The sequence below is a fragment of the Sminthopsis crassicaudata genome, chromosome 3, assembly GCF_048593235.1.
Source record: "Sminthopsis crassicaudata isolate SCR6 chromosome 3, ASM4859323v1, whole genome shotgun sequence".
Classification (NCBI taxonomy): Eukaryota; Metazoa; Chordata; class Mammalia; order Dasyuromorphia; family Dasyuridae; genus Sminthopsis; species Sminthopsis crassicaudata.
In genome coordinates, this window is record NC_133619.1 from 256,079,032 (window position 1) to 256,102,187 (window position 23,156).

At 31.8% G+C, this 23,156-nt stretch overlaps 1 protein-coding gene across 4 annotated transcripts in view; it reads right to left on the reverse strand.

Moving 5' to 3' along the window:
• Positions 1 to 23,156, reverse strand: part of SH3BGR (SH3 domain binding glutamate rich protein) — a 77,063-nt gene that overhangs the window by 16,780 nt on the left and 37,127 nt on the right. For all 4 annotated transcript variants that reach the window (XR_012487989.1, XR_012487990.1, XM_074300504.1 and 1 more), the window contains exon 3: positions 17,453 to 17,533. Coding sequence is in view for 2 of the 4 variants with exons in the window: in XM_074300504.1 (XP_074156605.1) it covers positions 17,453 to 17,533 (81 nt within the window). In the remaining 2 variants the exon portion in view is untranslated. The remainder of the gene's footprint in view (positions 1 to 17,452; positions 17,534 to 23,156) is intronic.

The window sequence follows — 23,156 nt, forward strand, 5'->3', positions numbered from 1 at the left end:
TCACACCAATCAACCACCAAAAATTATTTTATAAAGCTAGAAAAATAATAACAAAAATCATTTGGAATAAAAAATTCAAAGATACCAAGAAAATCAATTAAAATGTGAAAATAAAGATCTCAAAATTACTATAAAGGGATAATTATTAAAACAATCTATTACTGGGTAAGAAATAGAGTAATGGATCAGTGGTACAGATTAAGTACAAATTACATTATAGTAAATAATCATAGTAATATAGTGTATGATAAACCCAAAGATCCAAGGTTTTGGAACAAAACTCGTTATTTGACAAAAACTTCTGGGGAAAACTGGAAAACAATATGGCAGAAACTAGGTCTAGATGAAGATCTCATACCATATGTCAAAAATGGTATATATTTTACATACAAATAGTGCTACTATAAGCAAAGTAGAGAGCATGGAATATTTCTGTCAAATGTATGTATTAGGGAAGAACTTAGGATCAAGGAAGAGATAGCATTATAAAATATGAAATATGTAATTTTGATTATATAAAATTTAAAAGTTTTTACATAAACAAATCCAAAGATTATTAAGGAATTATTAGGAAAGCAGAAAACTGCGGGTAGGTTGATTTCTGCAAGAAGTATCTTTAATAAAGGCCTTATTTCTCAGCTACATAGAAAACTGAGTCAAATTTATAAAAATACAAGTAATTTTCCAATCAATAAATGATCAAAGAATATGAAATAGGCAGTTTTTGAACAAAGAAATCAAAAGAATCAACAATTATATGAAAATATGCTCTAAATCACTATTGATCAGAGAAATACACATTAAAACAGCTCTGTGCTACCACCTCACACCTATTAGATTGGTTAATAGAACAAAAAAGGAAAATATTGGATGTTCGAAGGGATGTGGAAAAACTGAGACACTAATGTACTATTGATGGGGCTCTGAAGTGACTTAACCATTCTAAAGAGAAATGTGGAATTATGCCCAAAGTGCTATAAAATTATACATACCCTGTGATCCAACAATATCATTACTAGATCTATATCCCAAAGATATACCAAAAAAAAGAAAAATGCCTATACAAAAATATTTATAGCAGCTCCTTTTGTGATAGCTAGGAATGGGAAATCAAATGGATTTCCAACATTTGGGGAATGACTAAACAAACCATAGTATATGATTGTAGTGAAACATTATTGTGCAATAAGACATGACAAGGAGGATGATTTCAGAAAAACCTGGAAAGATGTACATGATGCATAGTAAAGTAAAAAGAATCAGGAGAACATTACACACAGTAACAAAACTATTTTTTACTCAAGAACTGTGAATAATTCAATTGTTCTCAGCAATACAATGATCCAAGACAATTCCAAAGGACTAATGTAGCATACTGTCCACCTCCAAGATAAGAAATAACAGTGGTTGAATACAGACAGAATCGTGCTACTTTTCATTTTCTTATTTTTTCTCCTATTCGAATCTTCTTGTACAAATGACTAATAAGGAAATGTTTTACATAACTGTACATATATAGCCTATATCTAACTGCTTACTATCTCAGGGAGAAGGAAGAAAGAAAAGACAGGGATAAAATTTGAAGTTCAAAACTTTAAATAATTTTTATTCAAAAAAGAAAAAATGAAAGATATTATTCATCTCCAAAAAGAGAAGTGATAGATTCAGAGTATAGGTTGAAAGCACATTTTCTTCTGTTTCTTCCTTTCTTTTAATTTTCCTCATCCATTCCCCTTAGAATTTGTTTTGGATGTCTATATCTATTTGTAATGGGTTTTATTTTTCTTCTTAATGGGGAAGGGATAAAATGAAAAAGAGAATTTGGACCTGAAAATAAAATTGAATTTCAAAAAATAATCTGTTAAGTAGATTACATAAATGATCAATACAAACAATACAAACTACTAGGGAAAAGATTCTCCATTCAATAATGTCAAGAAAAACATAATGACAGTTTAGCTGAAAATGGCTGACACCAACACCTTAAACCAAAGCTTCCTAAACTGTAGAAGACAGCATATGAGGTCTCATAACTGAATATGTAGGTCATAAAATTATGATTTATTATCAGCAAATGTTTGACTTGTATATCTATTTTATATACCTATATACTTGATGTCACATAAAAATTTCTCAGGTGCAAAGCAGTTGCAAGTAGAAAAAGTTTAAGAAGTCCTGCCTTATACTATACACCCAAATATTCAAATGGATCTGTAATCAGTGATTCAGGAATTCTGTTCAAATGATGCCGACCATAATTCATGTCTATCATCTGTATTTCTTGTTTATGTTTTTCCATATTCATCACAGGGGATACACCCAACATGCTTGGAAACTTTCTTTGCTTTTTCCTAATATCTTAAGGGATCAACAGGGCCCTTTGGCTATACACCAACCCTTTATCTTGACACATGACTAACTTAACATTTTCCTACCAAACAAATACATAATGACTATCTTTATTATCATTTTTTTCAAAGGTCTTTGTTTTATGATTTACCATGACCATACCTACCACACACTTCTTCATTGTCCTCTTTCTGAAACAGCAACACTAACTATAAAACTAGTATTGAAAAAAATGTGCCTTTATTTCCATGTGATGCTTGGGGTGGATAAAAATGCTTTGCAGTGTTCTTAGAATATGAAGAGACATTATAGTAAAATTTTGTGCAGCTTACTCCCTATCTAACAACAAATTTCCAATGAATATATCATCTAAATAAAAATGTCATGCAAAAAAAAGTGAATAAAGAATGAATTTATTACTAGAACAATTTTTATTTGATCCAAGCTATGATTTTTATGGATGGGGGAACCACCAATGTAGAAACTCCCTCCCTCTACCAGTATAAATCAGCAAACAATTTATCTGTAACTTAGTCTTAGATATTTTCCTGAGACACTGAAAAAAGACTTGTCCAATGGCAACATAACCAATATGTGATTGGAGGTATAACTTGAATCAAAGTATTTTTTCCCATGACTAGACACATTAATATTCCTAAAATGTGTTTTACATATAATATTGCACATGTTATAATAAGAAAAATTGGCACTTTCAATTATACAGAATTTAACAGCTTTTGTTAATGCAAATAGAAGAGGAAAAGTTATGGTAGGGGAAAAAATTCTTTAAATTTTAAAATACTCAAATGGATCTGTGATTTCATGGTTTGAAAGCTTCCTCTAAGGAGAAATTATCAACCATGCATGCTTACATATGCTGTGCAACTTTTTTCACATGCTAGTTATATTACATGCTATGATAAAGCATTCACTTTCTCCTGACATTGTAAGGATACTGTAGGTACAATCTAGCTGACTACCCATTATTTTTCACTTTCATTATATGACCAGGCCAGTTTTTCTTGCTATCATATAATTCCTTAATGATTTCTTTTACTCTTTTCCTTTGAAGTTCCTCATTGGTTTTATGTTGCACTCTGCTCACACAGTATATCTCTTCACTTCCCCATGTGTGATATTGATTCTTAATTTTCAAAATAACTATATTCAATATCTCACTGCCAGGAAGCAACAGAAGTGGAATACTGGAGTTAAAAGGCTTCTGTTTTCATGGAAAGTTCCGGAATATTAAAGAAGCTTTGCAATTTTCTAAAAAGCAATCCAGAATATTCTTTTCTTGTTCAGTTTTGAGTATAATTCATTGTTCATCTGAGAATATTTGATCTAGGTATACTTTGATAGAAAACTTATACAGATTTTCCAATTAAATGCATGTTGTAATCTAGACAATATACATGCTTCATTCACTTAATCCTTCTTTTGTGGCTGGTTTGTCCTAATTCTTCTGAAAGATCTTTTCCAAGAAGTCCTGCAAAAAGCTGGATCTTAATGCAATTAGCAAAATGTATGTATCTCCTAATTGTATGTCTCATGTTTTGTTTGTAATTAGAAATCACTAAACACAGCTATTTCTATTTTCTTATCTTCTATGGAATCTTGGATAATTTTATGTATGAATTGGAGACATATCATTAAACAGCTTATGAAGCATTGATTTGTTCCACCAATTCATATTTTTTTCAGAATTAACAAACAATAAGCATAATAGGATTTTTTATTCCCTACATCTTTCAGTTAATTGTAAAAATGTGATTATTGTTGAATATCATTTGAGATAGTCTACTTATCGTTCATAATACTTTAATCAGGAATGTCCTTTATTCACATATACATAGGAAGATAGGCATCCTGAAAACTGAGCTGTTCTCTCAGGTGCCTTTTTTCAACATTAAAATCATCTGGGATTTCTTCACAAGTTTTTTCTGCATCTTCTCCTTTGAATGTCTTAGAAATCATTCCCTCAGTGCCCACGTAATTATATCCCTTCCACCACAAAAATTTTCTACATATACTTGAAATAACCTGGCTGCTTTTCCCATCATTGCTTCCTTTTGTGATATTTTAAACTCCTATAGTATCTGAAATTTTGGTGTTATATTCCAAATGTGGTGATCCTATTGTCTTTGAAGGAAGAAAGCTTGTTGTAATGTTTTTTACAAATCCTTTCCAATTTAATTCTATTTGCTGTGTTTCTTCCATTTTCATCACGAATTCTTTGAGGATGTTTTTGCTTATTTGACTGTCTTCCCAACCTTTCTTTAAATTGCTTAATCTTTTATTGCTTCTCTCTGCTACATAAGACAAGACAGTTCATAATCAATTATTTGTTATTCTTTTTAAGATTTTTATAAATTTTATAATATAATATAATTATACAATAATATAATTAATATAAATTTTATAAATAAGTTTATATCCTAACCCAATGTTTTTAGAACATGAATAAACTTTCATTTAAACATTTCACTAAAATATTTGACATCCAAAATTAATATGGAAAAAAGCACAAATTTATATGATAAAGAGTAATTCCCCAATGTGTAATTAGGCAAACAATAAAGATTATTTTAAAATTCAAACTATTAATAATCATCTAAATTTATTAAAACCCCAATAAAATGTTTAAAAACAAAATCATTAATAAAATCAAACAAATGCCAATAAAAATCCTAAGATATATTATTTTTTACTTATCAAACTGACAAAAATGATAAAAGATGAAAGTATTAAATTTTGGAGCTCTACAGAGAGATAGAGAAGAAAAGTTACTAAATTGTTCATACTTTTTGACCCAATGATCCAATTACTGAGTTTATTCTACAAAGAGTTTATTATTAACAGTAAGAAAAAGAAAAAAAACAGTTAAAAAAAAGAACTTTAATTCCAAAAATTTTGCCAGCCATACTGCTGGCTGTAAGGAAAGTATGTGCCTGATGAGTAGAAAAATGTTTAAACAAATTGTAGCACATAAATGTAATAATTATTATAGTAGCATATGAATTGATATGAGTAAGAAAAATGTAAAATAATACAATTAAAGAAAGAGAGCCAAAAGAATATAGAAAATGACAACCACAATGAAAACAGATGGATATTTAATAAATGGTGTGCATGGTAGGTATTCAAATTCCACATGGTGGTGCTGGAACAGCTAATATGTATTTATCTGAACCAGCTCATTCCCTAATTCCCTGGAATTAAAGTTCTGCTGAGCACAATACCAAGAGCTCTCCTTTCAGGTATAAGATTATTATGCACCCAGTTATCTCCTATATAAGGGCACTGAGGACACACACACACACACACACACACACACACACACACACACAAATCACATTATCCTCAAACCTGTAAGCCTAATAATATACTGATTGCTCTGATTCCAACAGCATCCACATTAGTGGATCCTCTCCAGTTTTTGCTGATTACAAGTCTTCAAGATTTCAAAGACTGAATGATCAATTGGCAGATGAAGTTATTCCTGTTTTATTATTATGACCTTGATGCCCTGTGCCAATTCCTTTCATTCTGTTTACTGTGTCAAAACAAAATTTCTCAATAGAATTTTCAAAATTAATAGAATATTACTGAACACATATATCACTATTGTTGTAGTTGTTGATTAATTTTGAACATACTTAACCTGTGCTTAAGAAAAACTTTATTAGAGAAAGGACTTTAAGACTGTGTTTTGTTCTACTGAATTAAAAAAAAACTATAACTGGATAAAAATAAGCACATTGGGACCTTGTATTCTCTGAATTTTTGCATCAGTATGACCATAGATGAGATCTACTGTAGAATATGATTTTGGCAGCTTGCTCATTCCCTTTTTATAGCTTTGCCAATGTCTTATAGATTTTAATTTACATATAGATCACTCCTATAAACTTTACAAAGAGATGAAAGCATAAGGCATAAATTCTATAATTATTAAATTTTTCTCCATTGTTTTTCTTCCATAATAATAATTTCTTTAAAAAACCTGTGTTTGTTTTTAAATCATAAAATTATTCAGTTTCTTTCTTTTTCAAATATTTTAAGAATTGATTCCTTTTGATAAACCCAAAGACCCTAGATACTGGGGTATAGACTCACTGTTTGATAAAAAGTGCTGGAAAAAGTACTAGACAGTTGTCTAACAAAAAGTAAATCAAGTTTAGACTAACATCTTATTCCATATACATACCAACATAAATTCCAAATGGATACATGGCCCAGATATGAAAGGTTATATAATAAACAAATTAAGGAAACAAGGAAAAATTACCTTGTGAAGACATAGCAAAAAAAAAAAGGGTTTATAACCAAAAGTAAGAAATGGAAAGGACCACAAAAAAAAAAAATATGGCAGTTTTTATTATAGAAAGTTTTAAAAGTTTTTACACAAATAAATCTAATATAGCTAGGATTAAAAGGGATTAGCTGAAGGGAAAGGGAATATCTCTGCAGAAAGTTTCTGTGGTAAAGGTCTCATTTCCAAGATATATTAGAAATTGGTTCAAATTTATAAGAATAAGAGAAATTATCCAACTGATGAAAGATCAAAGGATAAGAAAAGACGATTCTTAAGGGAAGAACTCTTAAACTTTCCATAGCATATGAAAAAATGAACCAAATCACTATTTAGAGAAATGCAAATTAGAGAAATAAGAAGTTCTATATTATACCCATCAGATTGATAAAGTTGACAAAAAAAGGAAGATGACAAATGTTGAAAAATTTTGGGAGCACAAAGAGCAAGGGACATTATTGGTGAAACAGTTTGGAACTACATCACAAAAGTCACTAAAACTTAGTCACTAAAACTTTTCTTAGAACTAGTGATACTATTAGAAGATCAATAGCTCCAAAGAACTCCAAAAAAAGATTATATATACAAAAATGTTTACATTTACTTATAAATTTGTTTTATAATTTCTATTCATAATTTATACATTTATTTTTATTTTATATTTATTTATAAAAATGTTATATTTATAGCATCTTTTTTGTAATGCCAAATAACCAGAAACTAATGAGGTGCTCATCAACTGAGAAATGACTGAGCAATTATGACATAGAAATTTAATGGTATATTGTTGTGCTGCTATAAATTGTACTGATGAAAAGAAGCGTCTCAAAGAAATCTAGAAAGACTCATATGAATTTATGGCATACAGTAGATAATTCAACAAATCCTTATTGACTAACTCATGCTGAGTAAACAGAACCAAATAGTAACAACCCTGTAAAAATGAAAAATTTTGAGAGACTTTTTCAACTCATCATTAAAATGATCAATCATGATTTCATAGGACCAAGGGTGAAGAATATTATTCACAAAAAGTTATGGGTTAAACATGCAAAATGAAACATTATTGAACATAAGCAATTTTGGGATTTGTTTTGATGATGATGCATATTTTTACAAGGATTTTGGTTTTTTATCCCTATGGAAACAAGTAGGAAGAAGAATAATTATTACTTGGTAATTGAAAAAGTGAAAATTAATGTAAGGTACAAAAACAACACGAAAAAGAATTAACCAATCAAAACCTTCAAAATTGTTTCATCTCCAGAATGTTTTTCTTCTAGTTCAGGGTCAGATTTTCTTTCCATCTTCATCTTCTATATAATTATTTTCACTTCTATATTTAACACATCAGGATGTGAAACGATGGATTGGTTCTACTATCTCAGAAAATAGTTTGTTATAGAAATGCTGACATACCTGTTTCACTTTTTAATCTGCTTGCTGTCTTTCTTCCAGTTCCATCATTAAATGTTCTTGCAGTGACCTAGTTTAGCTAAGTCTGATGTCAAGCTTTCCAAAAATTTATTTTTTCCTCCAACTTGGAACATAGATACTGGTTAAGTCCATTTCTATACTTTGTTGGCTTTAATACTGTAGTTGTTTTACATTTGTTAATTTCCACAGGAAACTGGGATTGTCCATATCATCCTTTTCCTTATTCCATTTTTCCATTTTAATCACCAAGGGACTGTTATAAACAGACACAGTGTCTTCTCAGCTTTATCCTCTTTAGTTGATGCTTACCTCAAAGATCTGTTATAATGAGTCAATGGTTTGGCTGACACATTGATTTAGAAATAACTCCTTTTTCAATAACTGGTTATTTCCACTTTATTAAGATATAGTCAATTTCATTTTCTGTGATATTTTTCAGTACTTACCAACTCTCTTCTTGACAAGAGTATACCTACTACTTTTTCATGAGTTTCTCTTATAGTCTACAGTCCCTTGACCCTCTTTTGTTCTAAATCCCAAAACAACAAATTTCAACATTTTCCACTATTCTCCTTCATTAGTATTATACCTATATTATATGCCTTTCCTGATCCCTCAATGACAAGGTAATAAGCATTTATATAGAGTTTACTATCCCAGCCACTATGCTAAATATAGAGAAATAAACAATCCCAACTCTCAAGAAGCTCACAATCTAAGAAGTTAAATACATCAACAACTGCAACTACAAATAAGATTAGCAATTGATACACACACCACACAAACACACACACACACACACAATGGGCAATCTCAGAAGTAAGGTACTTAGACTAAGGAAGTTTGGAAAGAGTTCTTGCAAAAGAAAGGACTTTAACTGAGAGGAAAACTAGTGAACCTAAAAAAGAGAACATCCCAGGCATGGAGAACAGGCAGAGAAAATGCTCAGTACTGAGAAATGAAGTACAATATAAAAGAAAGCAAAATAAAAGAAGTGCAATATAAAAGAAAATCAGAGTATGTGAAGAAAAACTAAGGCATAAGAAAAATATTGAAAAAAAATAGTAAGCAACAAAATTATTGAAGACTTGAAAAGCCAAACAGAACATTTTGTATTGATTCTGGAGGCAATAGGAAGGCAATGGAATTTACTGAATAGGAGGGATAACCAGACATGAACTTTAGAAAGATAAAAATGACAGTTGAATTGGAGTGGTGAGAGATTAGCTTATTTCAGAAGTTCAGGAATGAGATGATGAGGGTCTGTACCAGAATAGTGGCTATGTCAAAGGAGGACTTATACAAGAAATGTTGTTAAGGTAAAAATGACAGGATTTTACAATTAATTGAATATGAGAATAGAGGGGAGAGTGAAGAGTTGAGCATGCCATCTAGGTTGTAAGTCTGAGTAATTGGGATCATAATGCTATCCTCAATATTAATTGGGAAGTTAGGAAAAGTGAAAGAGAGGAATAAATTTAATGAATTCAGTTTGGAATGTGTTGAGTTTAAGACGTGTACAATACATCCAACAATTCAAGATGTCTAATAGGAAGTTAAAGATAGATGTGAGTTTGAAGATCAGAAGATGGGCAGGAATATGTGTGTGTAAGAATGAACAATCATTTATTAAGCACCTATTATGTGCCAGGCTCCATGCTAAACATTAAACAAATATTACATTTGATCCTCATGACAAACCTGGGAGGTAGGATGATTATCCTCACTTTATAAATAAACTAATAAAAACAACTATCAAATAGTTTACAGCAGGACCACACATCAAACAGATATTTGAGATTGGATTTGATCTCAATTTTTCTTGACTTTAGAGTCACGTCTGCACCACCTAGCTACTTAATAGATAGCTAGAATTATGAGACTAGATGTTGAGACGGGTTAGTATCAAACTAGTAGATCTGAGAATAATCCGTATAGAGATAATAATTGAAACCATGGGAGTTGATGAGATCAACAATTAAGGGATTTTTCAATGAAAAATCTAGAGTTGGAAGGATTGTCAGATGAAGAAACTGAGGCTTAGGGAAGTACATGACTTGCCCATGATTACAATATAAGAATCATCATTGACTTTTTCTTTACAGCTTTGGTCACAGCTGTTTTCCCATCATTATCATTTTATGAGTCTGTGTCTTGGTCTTAACTGTCACCTAGTAACTTTTTATGGTCAAGTTCTCTTTTTGTTGTTATTGTTTTCTCATTTCCCCAGGCTATTTCTTGTCTTTGATCTTTATGTTAAAGTTTGTTCTGTTCCTCTGGAGGTAGCAAAATAATCTCTCAAGCTTCAGGCTTTTTCATACTGCTGTTTTCAGAGCTAGTTCTGGGGGGCTACAAGTTTTCATTGCTTCCAAGATGGTGTGATCTATAGAGGAGTTTGGTCACTCACTGCCTTTACCTGTCTTTACCCAAGAAGGGCCCCTGCTTCTATATTCCTCTTTGCCTTGGAACTTGCTCCTTTGTGACTATGTGCCCTTCTGTGCCTTGTCAACTATGTCCCAGCACTGCATATGAGCAACACAGTTGCCAATCAGTACCAGTTATTTGGTGCCAGCAACAGGTCCCCTATAAACTCTTTCTAATCAGTTGCTGATCCTCTTAACATCTCTAAGTTAAGAGCTCCTGAAGTTGCTACCACTACTGTAGCCACCATTGCTGCCATTGGGTGTGTGCACTCTGGATGGGTCTCCAGTCCAGATCTCTCCTATGAATAACCATTCTTTGGTTGGAAAAATGTTTCACTCTGTTAGCTCTGTCACTCAAAAAAAATTTTGAGTCATTATTTTAAAGTTGTTTAGAGAACGTTGAGGCTTCAGCTGAGTTTCTGCCTCTAATATTCTATTTTAGCTCTACCAGTGTTTGTCTTGAAGGAAGTGATGGCTCTCCCTCTATCAACTTAGTCAAATATGAAACTTTCTTCATCTCACTGTAAAAAACAAGTTCTTTTCATTTCCCTTTTCTTCTATCCTCTTTATCCCACATCATACAGAAGTCTTCTGCCACTTTCTTTTCTTTCATCCATAATACTCTTTGTTGAAGCAAACCCCATTTTATATCATCTTCAGCAGTTTGTTCTCTCATTCCTCCCCACTCTCTGACCTGTCTTCACCCATCTATTGGCTACTTCCTCTACTGTCTTCAAACATACTCATGTCTCCTCCATTCTCAAAAAAAAACCTCACAATCTATGCATTCCCAGTAGTCATTATCCCATATTTTTCTCCATTTTGTAGCTAATCTCTGTAAGAAGGCAATTATAATCTATATTTCCAATTCCTTTCCTTTCATTCCCTTCTTAACACTCTACAATCTAGCTTTCAAACTCCTTTGATAGGGTTAGGTGCTAAGATTTTTGGCAGCCAGGAAATCTTTCTATTAAGAAAGATTTTGTCTCATCTCTTTTACTTTCTTTTCTGTCATTTGACAATCTTCCAGTTCTCTACTATACATCCCAGTTAGGAAAAAGAGTATTTTTATCTCTTCTATTCTTTAGCTGCAGCTGTAATAATTATTAGCATATGGCAGGAAGAACATGTGCTTTCCCAGGTGAAGTTGAGAATGGATCTCTAGTCTCTAACTATTTATTCTACTTTCTACCTAGCAATAGATTTCCCTAACCATAGATGATAAAAAAATAATCCTAATATGGATTTTCTTGCCTTGAACAGATTTCTAATTACAACTTCATTCTTCTTGGAGAATGAGATGACCATTATCAAGACCAAGCTTATACCCTTGGCTGGACAGAAGAGCAGAACTTTGAAATACTGTTTGGACAGTACTGGTGAGAGGAAAATAAAATCTGATCAACAGTGCCAAAAGTCTCTCGAAAAGTCTTTCTATCTCCTAGAAGAGTATAATTTTCAAATATGTGTTGGTGTGGATTTGTGAGTCATTTGTGTTTTAAGCATTCAGTTTTTGGTAGAAGAAATAAATAGCTATCCTGCATCTGATATCTACCACTCTGTAGATTGAATACCTTTTTTTGAAAAGACTTTATTAATCCCCTTTTGTGAAAACCCTAGATATGAGTTGTTCTTTTTTTTTCCTCTTTTTTCAAATGCATTTATTTAAAATTTAAATACTATATAGAAAAAACAGAAAAAGAAAAAATTACCATGTGCACAGCAGAACATAAGAAAGAATTCAAAATATATAAGAATAAATTTGCATTTCAAAAAAGCACATGTAATAATGGAACATATTATATTACAAATTGTCCATCATTTCTTTGCTTCTTTGTAAGTTTTCTTTTGTTCTCTGCTATGCACTTTTAACTCTATTTTTTAACTTTTCTTCCTCCTCACTTCTCCTAAACAGGCTGCAGTTAAGTATGGATATAGTTATGTATACATATACGTATGCATACATCACAATATAGCTATCTATACATATTCATATACACAAACATATACATAGATTTCTATGATCTTACACATATATACATATGTACATTCATATATATTTGTGTAAGGTTGTACTATGTATTTGCCCTCTTTTTCTTTGAAAGTGGATAACATCATCCTTCTTAGGTTCAAATCTTTCCATATTTTTCTAAGTCTACCAACTCCTCATTTTCTATGCCATAGCAATATTTCAACCTTCTACTATTAGTTGTTTTGAATAGTCTAAAACAACACTGATATGGCTGACACATAATATAGATTTCTTTCTTTTGATTGAATCTTTTTTTTAACTTTGACTTTGTCTAAGATAAGTGATTACTATTCCTATTTTTGCCTTGGGATAGTAATCTACTCCTGATCCTTAATATTGTGTTTGTATATGTTTCTTGTTTCTCATCCCTACTAACTCTTCTATTTTACTTCTCCTCACTAGCTTGCCTTACTGTTACTTAATTTCTCCAGCAAAAAAAAGAATCCTCCCCTATATCTTCTTCCCTCAGTTTTTCATTTCTTCTTTATGCCATTCCTATCAATCTACACACCCTTCCTAGCATTCATTCAAAAGTCATTAACAAAAGTCTCACCTTCATTCCTACCTGGCCATGTTCCCATAAAAAAGGCAAGAAGTGCTAAAAGTTTTCAATGAGAAGAGAGCCCTCATGCTTTTATGTCCCCTCTAGGATGCCACAATGAGGTGCAGGAGTGCAAGATTCTGCAATAGTTTCTCTTGTGTTCATTCTTTCTTATTTTAAATGAAAGATATTAGAGATGATTATGATCTTGTGAGTTTCAAAAGGTAAAGAGATCAAGCAAGCCATCAGAAGTCCAGGAGTTTGAGTATACAATGGGATTTGGAGGTAGCCAGATAGTGAAAAGTTAAGACTCAATGAATTTGATGGGACTATTGGTGTATAGGAAATGCTTTAAATTTGAATTGGTATTGCTCTGATAGATTGATCCAGAATCTTCCTATATTATCACATGCTAGCATGACATGGCTGGCTTCAAAACTATCTCTGACATAAACTGGTTGTGTAGTCCTGGATTACAGTGATGATACCTATCTGTAGTGGTAGAGAAAGTTTCCTCATCTGAGAGTTCCCCATGACAATGAAATTATAAGTACAGTCCCTACCTCTGCAACAAAATAAATTCAAAATAGATAACTAGCCTGAATTTAAAAGATCACATCATTTTTTTAAAAATTATAAAATTATAAAGTTGAAAAGATCATAAAAGATAATATAGACAATTTTAGCAATTAAACACTTTTTGAATAAATAAAATCAATGAAAATAGAATTAAAAGAAAAACTATAGTTTGTTATTTAACATGTTTTCAAAAGATTTTTAACCAATTAATGAAATATGATAATATAGTCTACATCACTAATGGTAAAAGAAATACAAATTAAAGCAATTTTTAAATTTAAACAGTCAAGTAATTAACAGGCATTTAAAAACCACTTCAAGGAGCTTATGTTGTGATGTACATCTGTCAGAGTTGCAACTCTAATGGCAAAACTCTCTTAATTCATGTTTGAAATTGAGGCAAAATGAAGTACTTGGAAGTCACTGAATATTTAACTCAAGTGTACAATGGGACTTCAGCCTGAGGAATACGCTGGTAAATGTTTAAAACTGGCTCTACAAAGCAGAAAAACTGCTTGCTTAAAAACTTTTAATTTTAATCTTCATTATTGATATTTTTTCATCACTTTATTGAGTCTAGATTATCAAACAAAAAATCAAGCTCTCAATTGTAATGTCTGGTGATTTTCCAGTTATGTTCATACTGAAATTTTAACAATCAGTTCTCTCAAATTGTTCAAGCCAACTTTAGGATACAACAGCAAGATACCCATGGTTTCTATATAAAAATGTGAATAACCTTACTAATGGGTTTCAAAATTCCCGTAAGTTTTTCCCCATCAGGGAAGCAGGATCAATCAAGAGGGGCACCTCTACCCTAGAGCTACTCAGTGGCAGTGGGGGAAGAAGGATGGGAATGAAGCTGCCTCAGAAAACCTGGGATCAATTAAGTAGGCCAGTCAGGTCATTGGGAAAGCTTTGTCTTCTTCTGGGTAAAGTCTTCTCATGTTGTAGGTGAAAAGAAAGAAGCTATATTAGAGAAATGTTGGTCCTATCACATGTATAGGTAAATACAAAATACACATAAAGCAGATGAAAGATAAATTTGGGGTAGAATGGGGAGCGCTAGTAATTGGGGAAACTAAGAAAGAACATATTCAAAAGGTAATGCTGGAGCTGAACTTTGATGGAAACTAAGAATCCCAAGAAGAAAAGGTAATTTAAAAGAATATTAAATTAATGGGGGCAGCCATTGTGTGGGGAATAGCAAAATGTTTTAATTTTTTAAGTAAACATTTGACCTTATGAGTGAGAGGGAGCCACTAAAGTTTATTGACTAGGTACTTTGGTAGTTATTTTGGTAAAAAGGGGAGAAATTTGAGGAAGGGAGACTACTTAGGAAATTAGTATAATAGTTCAGTTGAAGTAACAAAGGCCTAAACTAGTATGGTGGCTCTATAAAAAGAGAGATCAATGCCCAAAAAGTTATCAAACTGTGCATACCCTTTGACCCAGCATTGCTGCTATTGGGCTTATATCCCAAAGAAATACTGAGGAGGGGAAAGGGACCTGTATGTGCCAAAATGTTTGTGGCAGCTGTTTTCGTAGTGGCTAGAAATTGGAAGATGAATGGATGTCCATCAATTGGAGAATGGTTGGGTAAATTATGGTATATGAAGGTTATGGAATATTATTGCTCTGTAAGAAATGACCAGCACGAGGAATACAGAGAGGCTTGGAGATACTTACATCAACTTATGCTGAGTGAAATGAATAGAACCAGAAGATCGCTGTACACTTCAATGTTATATGAAGATGTATTCTGATGGAAGTGGATATCTTCAACATAAAGAAGATCCAACTCACTTCCAGGTGATCAATGATGGACAGAAATAACTACACCCAGAGAAGGAACACTGGGAAGTGAATGTAAATTGTTAGCACTACTGTCTATCTACCCAGGTTACTTACACCTTCGGAATCTAATACTTAACGTGCAACAAGAAAATGGTATTTACACACATATATTGTATCTAGGTTATATTGTAACACACATAAAATGTATGGGATTGCCTGTCATCTAGGGGAGGGAGTAGAGGGAGGGAGGGGATAATTTGGAAAAATGAATACAAGGGATAATGTTATAAAAAAAATTACTCATGCATATATACTGTCAAAAAAAATTATAATTATAAAATAATTTTTTTTAAAAAGAGAGATCAAGATATATAGAGTAAATGAGAATAAAAATTAAAGTTTATACCAAGGATGCAAATCTAGATAAATGAAATATTAGTGGCATTTCCAAAAGAAACAGGCTAATATGGAAGAGGGATTGATCTGGAAAGAAAGTTAATTAATTCAGTTTAGGATGTTTTGGACTTGAAATACCAAAAAAGCATCTCTATTTGAAATATCTACTAGGCAATTGGTGATGTAAGGCTGAGGAGACTGAAGGGAAAGACTAAACCTCAAAATATAAATCATCCGCATAAAGATCTACATAGGATCTGATGGGGTTACCTAATTCATGAAAATTGAAAAAGATGACAAAAAATGTTAGTCAAAATCAGAGGGACTATACAGAGAGATGCACCTTGATATACTGTTGGAGTAGTTTAAATTCAAACTCAATTTAGAATTATGGAACAATGAAGGTGTTATATAGATGATATCTGCTATATATCCAGTTTGAAATATCCAATAGACAGCTAGAGATTTGAGTCAACAAAGGTTGGATAAGCAGGTTTGAGAATCATCAGAATTTAATCAATAGGAATTGCTTAGATCAACAAGTGAAGCAGAAAAGAGAAGAGAGTGTAACACAGAAACCTGAGAGACAACTCCAATTAGTAGAAGAGATATGATCTAGATGAAGATCCAGTGAAAGAAACTGAAAGGGAATAATCAAATAGGTAGAGAAGAACCAGAAGAATATGGTGTCTGGAAAACCTAAAGAGAAGAAGAGGGTGACAATAAAGTCAAAGGCTGCAGAAAGATCAGGAAAGATAAGAATTGAAAATAAGAACATGTAAGTACTGCCTTCCACATGAAGACTTTCCTGATCTCCCCAACTGCTAGTGTCCTCCCTTCCTAACTTTAATTTAAGTAACTTATATTTATTTTGTTTTAATTTATCCTACATATACTTATTCCTAAATCCTAAAATCCTAAAACTCATTTTTATCACCTACCCTCTTTGGAAGTCATTTGTAAAAAAAAAAAAAAAGGCCGGACTCATTGTCCCTTCCAACTCTAAATCTATGACCTATATTGCTACTATACTACTAATAATTACTTTTTGTCTACTCAACCACCCAGTTCTTACAATAGTATGTATTCATAAATATTATTAGAAAAATAGCATTATTCTTCACAATAATAGCATTAGATCCTTTATCAAAAGCTTTTCTAAAACCTAGGTATGCTGTATGCATAACATTTCCATTTTGGGGAACTCTTTGGCCAAATCAAATTATGACAAAGCAATTATGTATGATAGGATTATAGAATTATACTTTTAATTGTTAAGTTCACACTTGAAACTAATATCCTTTTAAAAAGATTAGTGAAATACCATTTACCAATGTTAATCTAGTAAAATTTGTTAGGAAAACAATGAAATACTAAGGTAAAAAAAAAATTAAGTTAATTTTAAAAGAAAAAAATTTCTTATGAAATCTTTACATTATCATACTCATCATCATTACTCAACAATAGTCTACAAATATCTTATTTGCCTCTTGATCATTATTTATTATTTAATATTTGCACAAACGATTACCTTTCATTCATGTTTAAATTTATCAAGCACTAATAAAACATAAAAATCCTACCTTTGAGCCTGGAGGAGGTGCCAAACCAAGAAATGAATATATAATATTTTCTTCTTTTGCAGAGAAGAAAGATTCAAAATCCTTAAATAAAAAAAAAACTAGTCAAAGTTTATTCAACTATTTATGAACAAATATCTTCTATCAAAGAGGTAGTTTACTGTAGTGGAAAGATAGCTTCAGATACAAGATTTGACTTCAAATTCTATCTCTGTCATAAAATGACTGGGCAACCTTAAGTAAATCACTTAATTTTTTGGTGTCCCAGGTAACTCACTAAAACTATAAATCCGAGAATAGATTGGTACTGCTTAGGAAATTTACTCATCAAGATTCCCAACAGCAAGTTCTCAGAGCTTTTCAATTATTTCTGTATCTTTATATTCAAAGAATGAAATTAACTATAAAGATGTGAGGCAATCCTGAATCATTAGAGATCATTAAAGCTAAGATCAGAATTTATAATAAAAGAAAAAAGAATACTATGACAAAAAAAATTATGCACCAAACTAAGATTTAATCATGAATTATTTAGGGAATTTATTGAAAATCAAAAACTTTAAATGAACCTAGAAATGAAATAAATACCAACTATAATGTTATCCAAAAGTTAAACCAATGAAACCAATTGCAACAAGAAGTTACAAAAATGATTTTTTTCCCCCCTGAGGCTGGAGTTAAGTGACTTGCTCAGGGTCACATAGGTAGGAAGTGTTAAGTGTCTGAGACTAGATTTGAACTCCGCTCCTCCTGAATTCAAGGTTGGTGCTCTATCCACTGTGCCACCTAGCTGCCCCCACAAAAATGATTTATTCAGCAAATGTTTGACTTACCAAACTAAAAGAGATGTCTGCTAAAAGCAATATTGGTTTATAATATAAATTTATTTCTAAAATCTCAAAGCTGATGGACAATGCAGGCTGAAAAATAAGCAAACAAATAACAAAAAGCACCTGACCACAGAAAGTTCTTATGGTGACAGGGATGATCAAGCCACAAAAAAAGGCAAAGATTAATAAAGTCAATACAAATGCAAAACTTTAAAGTAAAATGTGAATTAGTCACAGGCTCAAAAAAGTATTCTTGGAGAGCTCAAAAAAAAACCTTAAAAACTGAAGAGATAAAGGGAAAACTAAGAAAAAAAATAAGACTGGGGCAAAAAGGTTTATGAAAAGAGAATCAATAGCTTAGTAAAGGAGGCACAAGAAAAGAAATAAAGAAAAGAACATGTTAAACAATACATTAAATCCACTGAAGAGAAGAATTCATCAAAATGTGGAATGGACTAAATGGAAAAAGAAGTAGAAAAAGTGACTGTAGAAAATAATTCCTTAAAAATTAGAAACATATTCTGATAAAAACTTCATTTCTAAAATATGTAGAGAATTGACTCAAATTTATAAGAATTCAAGCATTCTCCAATTAATAAGTGGTCCAAATGATATGGGCAACCTTCAAATGAAGAAATTGAAATCATTTCTAGTCATATTAAGAGGTGCTCTAAATCACTATTGATCAGAGAAATACAAATTAAGACAATTCTGAGGTACCACTACACACCTGTCAGATTGGCTAAGATAACAGGAAAAGATAATGATGAATGTTAGAGATGTGGAAAAATTGGGACACTGATGCATTGTTGGTGTAGTTGTGAACTGAACCAACCATTCTGGAAAGCAATTTAGAACTATATTTTACCTCCTATCAAACTGTGCATACCCTTTGATCTAGAAGTGTTTCTTCTGGGTTTATAGCCCAAAGAGATCTTAAAGGAGGGAAGTAGATCCAAATGTGTAATAATGTTTGTGGCAGCCCTTTTTGGAGTGATTAGAAACTAGAAACTGAGTGGATGCCCATCAGTTGGAACATGGCTGAATAAGTTGTGGTATATGAATGTTATGAAATATTATTGTTCTGTAAGAAATGACCAGCAGGATGATTTCAGAGAGGCCTGGAGAGACTTACATGAACTGATGCTAAGTGAAATAAGCAGAACCAGGAGATCATTATACCCTGCAACAAGAAGATTATATAATATTCAATTCTGATGGACTTGACTCTTTTCAAAAATTAAATGATTGAGGCCAGTTCCAATGATCTTGTGATGAAAACAGCCATCCACACCTAGAGAGAGAACTTTAGGAACTAAGTGTGGATCACAACATAGCATTTTCACTCTTTTTGTTGTTGTTTATTTGCATTTTGTTTTCTTTCTCATTTTTTTACTTTTTGATCTGATTTTTCTTGTGCAGCACAGTAATTGTGGAAACATGCATACATATGTTGGATTTAACATATATTTTAACATGTTTAACATATATCTCATGGAAGGGGTAGGGGAAAGGAGGGGAAATTTGGAACACACATTTTTGCAAGGAACAATGTTGAAAAATTACCCATGCACATATTTTGAAACTAAAAAGCTTTAATAAAAAAAACACTGGCATATCAACCAATAGAACAATGAAATGGTTCCCTCAAAGGGAACCATAGTATCCTTCACTCTAATTCCTATTAAAGATCCTGGGAAGAAATTAAAGGGAGAAAAAGTTAATGCAATATTGAAGTAGGAGGTAAAACAAATTGAATAGTAGGATCCTGATACAAAGTATATTAATTGGTCCAACAGAATTCAATTAATAATATAAAAATTTAACTGCAATAAATGCAAATCCATGAATTTCAGTTTAAAATATTAAATTAAATCCTGATATCTCATTAGGGTCTAGAGGTTGTTTTAGTGTCTTTTATTTTATATTTAAAATAAAATATTGTTGATTTCTTCTGTTTTTAATTTTTTAAAGAATTAGAACCATACAACTGGAAGCTAATAACTCCATGAGGCAACAAGAAGCAATACAATGAAGACAAAAGAATGAAAAAATATAATAAAATATAAGCTATCTCACTGAAAAAGACAATTCAGAAAATAAATGTGGGAGAGATAATTTGAGAATTATTAAACTGCCTGAAATCCATGATCAAAAAAAAAAAAAAGCCTATTTCAAGAAATTATGAAAGAAAACTGTCCTGATATCATAGAACCAGAAAGTAAAATACCAATCCACTAATTACTTCCTGAAAAAGACCCCACAATGAAAATCCTGGTAATATCATAGCTAAATTGTAGAAGTCCCGGATCAAGGAGAAAATATCACAGTCAGAAGAAAACAATTCAAATATCATGTAATCATAGTCAAGATAACATAAAATTTAGCAACTTCTATATTAAAGGAGTAGAAGGCTTGGAGTATGATATTCTGAAGAGCAAAAGAACTAAAATTACAATCAAGAATAACCTATCCAGCAAAACCGAATATAATCCTTTAAAGTGGGAAATGGATATTCAATAAAATAGAGGACTTTGGAGCATTCATGATGAAAAGATACAACTGAAGAGAAAATTTGACTTTCAAATTTAATACAAAAGAGAAAGATAAAAAGGTGAGAAATCATAAGGGATTTAATAAGGTTAAAGTGCTTACATTCCTACATGGGAAGATGATACTTGTAGCACCTAAGAACTTTATCTTTATTATATTTTAGCACAGAAGAAGTATACATAGAAAGAGGATATGGATGTGAGTTGACTATGATGGGATAATTTCAAAAAATAAAATAAAGGGATGAGAAAGAAAGATGAACTGGGAGAAGGAAGAAGTAGAATGAGGAAATTTTTCTTACATAAAAAGAGGCATGAAAGAAAAAGCTTTTACAGAGGAAAAGAAAAGGTAGTGGGATTCATAAACTCTTAAAGTAAGATTTTTAACTTTAACTTACTCTTATAGGAACTGGCTCAAAGAGGGAATAATGTACACACACAATTGTGTTTAGAAATCCATCTTGCCCTACAGAAAAATAGAAAGAGTAAGAGATAGGTCAAGGTCTATGTGGAAATGGAGAGGGGTAGAAGGAATGGAATATTGGGGAGGCAGTAGTCCAAAACAAAATAAACTTTTGAGGAAGGGCAGGATAAAAAGAGAGAGAGAAGGAGAAATGGAGTGTGGAAGTAGAAGTGGAGAATAGGAGAAAGGGAAATACATTAATAATAATAAATGTGAATATTAATGGAAAGAACTCATCCATAAAATGAAAGCAGATAAAAAACATTAAAAAACAGAATACAACAATATATTGTTTACAAAAGCAGAGAGATATAGAGGAAAGTTAAGAGGCTAAAGCAGAATCTATTATGTTTCAACTCATGTTTAAAAAAGAAAGATCTAATCAAAAGAGATAAGCAGGGAATTATATTTTGCTAAAAGGTACCATAGACCATGAGTAATATATATACTAAATGTATATGTATCAAATGATACAGCAGTAAAAGTTTTAAAGAAAAAGTTAAATGAGAGAAAAATAAATAAGAGAAATAAAAATAAAAATAAATAAGAGAAATAAGAGAAAATGACAAGGAAATCTCAACTTTTCTATCACAGAACTAGATAAATCTAATTTTAAAAATAAACAAGAAAGATGTTAAGAATATGTACAGAATTTTAGAAAAGTTAGATATGATACAACTCTGGAGAAAAATGAATGAGAATAGATAAGAATATGGTTTTTCAATGGTACAAGACACCTTTACAAAAACTGACCATATATCAGGATATAAAATCCTCACAACCTAATGCAGGAAAGCAGAAATATTATGATGATGAAATAAAAATTACATTCAATGAAAGGCTCTAAAAATATAAAGTTAATTAGAAACTAAAAAATATACTCAAAGAATGAGTGAATCAAAGATCAAATCATAGAAGCAATCTAATTTCAGCAGAGAGAATGAAAATAATGAGATAACATACTAAAATTTATGGGATGCAACCAAAGCAGTACTAAAGGGAAAAAATTCTAAAGGCTTATATCAATAAATTAGAGAAAAGGCAAATAAATCAATTGTATATGCAATTTTTAAAAACTTAACAGAGAATTGTAGAGTGCTGGAAAGACTGCAAAGGGCTAGAACTCTAAAAAAGTGTACTTGAATCCAAGACAGCAGAGTACTTAAGGCTAAGTACTTAGTCAATGGGATATAATGGTTCTATATACATATACTTAGATGATAAAGTGCTATGATGGCTCTCCTCACAATTGGCACCTGCTGAATTTATTGTGGTGAGGTAATCATAGGGAAGGATTGGAGGGCTAAAGGAAAGTGTCAGAGTCTCTCTGCCTCAGTGTGCTCAAAAGAGAAGACTTCAGGCTCCAGACTCCAGAGCCTAAGATTCATTTTTGATGAACTATGTGGCAGCTTGCCTGCTTCCTTCACTTCTCATCCTAAAGACCATGGACTTTGACTGATCCTGACTCTGACCAATCCTAAGGCCTTCCAGAGAGCTATCCTGGATATTACATATAAATTCTCCCACTTTCTTTTGTTTTAGACAATAGGTGATCATGCCCCCCCCCAACTTCCACAGGGAGAACCCCAAAAAGGAAGTGATCACACTCTACCTGACTTCTCAGGAAGGGAGGTGAAAAACACCAAAGGGAAGTGAAGAGTCAAACCAGAAATTGTTAGCAGGTTTTTGGACTAAAGAGTCTTATTGGAAACAGGTATGCACAAACCCATTAGCATGGGTGGTATTACACAACCACATAGCAATAAAGTACAGGCTAGCAGTGATGACTTTCCCCACAGCCAGTGCAGGCTCAATGGGTATAATAAACATGAATTGTATATGCAAGTAGTGATATAACAAAC